Raw genomic sequence first — 3084 nt, forward strand, 5'->3', positions numbered from 1 at the left:
AGTTCAGCGCAGAGCCCAACACAGAGTTCCATCTCCCTGTGGTCTGAAGGCTCCCAAAGGGGCGAGGGAGACCCTGAAATCAGCACGTGGCCCTGGGCACACAGGCAGCCCCCTGCCTCCCTCCGTCCCCGAGAGCTGCATGGGGGAGCCCGGATCCTCACCAGTCTTGCAGCAGATCTCATCGTAGCTGTGGCAGCCCGTGTACAGCCGGGCTGGGTGGCTCCGCTCATCCCGGGCAACCTTGACGGGGTATTTCTGGAGCCGCCGGATAAGGCCCTTCATCAAGCCAAACTGGATGAGCCTCCTGGGGACGAGAAAGGAAGACACTGAGACCACGATGCTGAGGTCTCAAACACCCCAGCTCCCTCCATTCCCTTCTGGTTCCACTATGCCCCACCACCGCCTCAGTCTCCACACCTACAGGTGCAGGGGTCAGATACTCCCTCCTTGCTCCCCCTCTGCTCACCCCACCACCACCCTCAGGGACCAAGAGGAGGGTGCTGGCTACAACCTCTCGTCCACCCTCTGGAGCTGCAGGGTGTAGCGGGAGATGAGGTCTCGCACCGTCGTGCCAGGGCTCAGCCCGCAGTACAGCTGGAAGACGTCCCTGAGGCTGGCTCGCTTGTGCCCTGTGGGAACAAGGCACCCATCAGTTGCGCTCTCCGCCTCCACTGGTAGTGCGGTGCGGGGTCACTGTACCTTGTTTGGTGACGTAGGACAGACACTCGTCCTGGAGACACTTGTCATCCACCAGGTCCTGGACCTTCGGTGTGGTGCAGTAGACATTGGAGTACTGGGGGGCAAGGGAAAACCAGCTCCTTTCAGCCATGGCTCCGAAGAGACAGACCCGCCCTGCTCCGAACCCTGTTGTCCCCCCTGCATGGCCACCCCCACGGCTCAGCACTCAGGGAGCACTGCCTGAATCCTGCTCACAGCCCCACGCTCCATGGCCTGACTCACCTGGAGTATGGAGACAAGTGTGACGACCCCGTAGTACCTACAGATGGACAGGGAAATGTGAGAGACCCTCTCTTGCCAGCACCCACCACCCCTCCTGTGGGCTGGCTAGGCCCCCTTCCACACACTCACAGCAGGTTTTGCACAGCAATGCGCACCAAGTTCAGCTCAACATCAGCTTCTGCAGAAATCTTCTGGACGTGCCGAAAACCATCGATGTACGGCAGGATCTAGGAGGGGAGGAGGTGAGAGCGAAGAGGGGAGAGAACAGAGAGGCCCAAGGCACCACCCCAAAGCCCAAGAAACTCCCCTGCATCTGGAAGCACACTGGCAAGGGCAGGCTCCATCCCCAGCAGCATTTAACCCACGTTTTGGCTGAATGGGTCATTCGCAGGCCCAAGAACAAAGACAAGGGGAGCACTGAACTGTGCTCACAATATGATTTCTGGCGACGGCCTGACTCCCCTCCGCTCCGAGACAGGCTGGCAACAGACTCCGTTCAAAGCGTACTGCCCTTCGTCAAGCACACAGACCTGCTGCGTGGTGAGATCCCACTGGGAGTTGAAGAAGTCGTCCTTGTCTTGGGTGAAGACGGGGACATCATACTCCTGCACGATGGGGGGGTCTGGGCGCTGCTCGATCACCTTCAGGTGGATGGTGTTGGACTCATCTGGCCAGGGAAGGGGGAGCACTCAGGTCTCACAGAAACCTCTGCTCCCTTGGGAGCTCGCGACCATCAGCCCCAGGACACCATCACGCCATGCGAGGGACGGAGTTTGCAGCCCATAACCCCATCCCTCCTGGCCCTTTGAGCCACCCAGGGCAATGCTGGCTCGGACGCCCTCCAGCTCCAAGCGCAGGCAGGCAGGCAGGGAGCTGCGAGAAGCAGCATAGGCAGAGCTGACCCAGGCAGGGATGGCCCAGATGCCTCGAGCACCGTGCTGCCCTTCTCCTGCTGTCACTGCCAGGCCGGGACAGTGCGGCTGCTGTACCTATGGGCAGGGTGCACTTTCCTTTGGCATTCAGCTCCTCCAGCAGGATGGTCATGATGGGAACCAGCTTCTGTTTACTCTCCTCGTTGGAGATGAAGCCACTTTCCAGCTAAAGAGAGCAGAAAACCAAGTCAGCTCCTCCCTGCCGGATTACCAGCTATAGGAACCACCAGTCTCTGCTCCTGCCCTCCCTCAAGCTTCAACTGAAACCAGCACAATCCCCTCCTTGCTGTAAACCTGGCTCCTACGCCAGCAATGCCCAGTGCCCCACAACATGTACTAGGTCACTAGTGACTCTGTGGGGTGGATCGCAAGGCAGCCAGCCTCCATTTGCGTTGGCTCGGGCCTCACCTCGAGGGGGGTGAGGTAGCCAGCCAGCTTCTTCACTATGGGCTCCAGTGCACAGGCCTTGGCTCTGGCATCGCACACGAAGCCCAAGTTGAAGAGCAGAGCGTTTCGGCTGTACTTCTTGTGCTCGATACAGACAGGGCAGCCAATCAGCTTCTTCTCCATGGCCGTCCTGTGGGAAGACAAGTATAACTTGCACCTACGCCCTCAGGGAGGCCTGAGCCCCAAGCCCCGCACAATGCTAGCTCCTGGTCGGTTCTGGATGTGGGTGCTTCTCTGCTTTGCAGGAAAAATTATGTCTAATCCCCAAATGCTCAGAGTGCAAAACACTGAAGAAGGGTAGGAAAAAAAAAGAGTCAACCATGAGAGAAGAAAGCAGCCTCCTTTCAAAACCAGCATAGCTCTCAAGACTCGTTTGACTTCCCTGCATTTCAGGCTGACAGAGAACGACATGCAGCACCAGCCACCCCCAGAACCAGGTACCCAACCCCCCCTCACAGGTAACTGTGGGCATTGGAATGAACCTCCTGACCCCTGGACAGAAATCCCCATGAGCCCAGAGCTGGCACTGTCACATCACCGAGCTGGCATCTCCCGCTGCCAGAGTCTTGCCCAGTCGTGGTGAGGACAGCGGACCCCTCTCCACGGGGAAAGGATGGGTAGCTCGCCAACACTCACACGGTGATCAGCTTGTTCTGCAGCTCGGGTTTTGTGATGACATACACCTGGATGGTGTCAAAGAGCTCCCGGGAGATGAAGTCCTCCGGGACCTGCAACGGCACAGAAG

The 3084-nt window shown here is 58.8% G+C and overlaps 1 protein-coding gene across 1 annotated transcript; it reads right to left on the bottom strand.

Moving 5' to 3' along the window:
* Window positions 1-161: 161 nt before the first annotated feature.
* Window positions 162-3073, bottom strand: NPRL2 (nitrogen permease regulator-like 2 (S. cerevisiae); the record flags this gene model as incomplete). Its single annotated transcript, XM_010296472.1, has 9 exons — window positions 162-304; window positions 512-629; window positions 700-793; window positions 961-997; window positions 1090-1187; window positions 1491-1627; window positions 1950-2058; window positions 2301-2469; window positions 2976-3073. Coding segments are annotated over 9 exons (1003 nt in total), but the record flags the coding sequence as incomplete, so codon positions are not given.
* Between the last annotated feature and the right edge of the window lie 11 nt (window positions 3074-3084).

This window comes from Phaethon lepturus, unplaced genomic scaffold, assembly GCF_000687285.1.
Source record: "Phaethon lepturus isolate BGI_N335 unplaced genomic scaffold, ASM68728v1 scaffold39441, whole genome shotgun sequence".
Taxonomy (NCBI): domain Eukaryota; kingdom Metazoa; phylum Chordata; class Aves; order Phaethontiformes; family Phaethontidae; genus Phaethon; species Phaethon lepturus.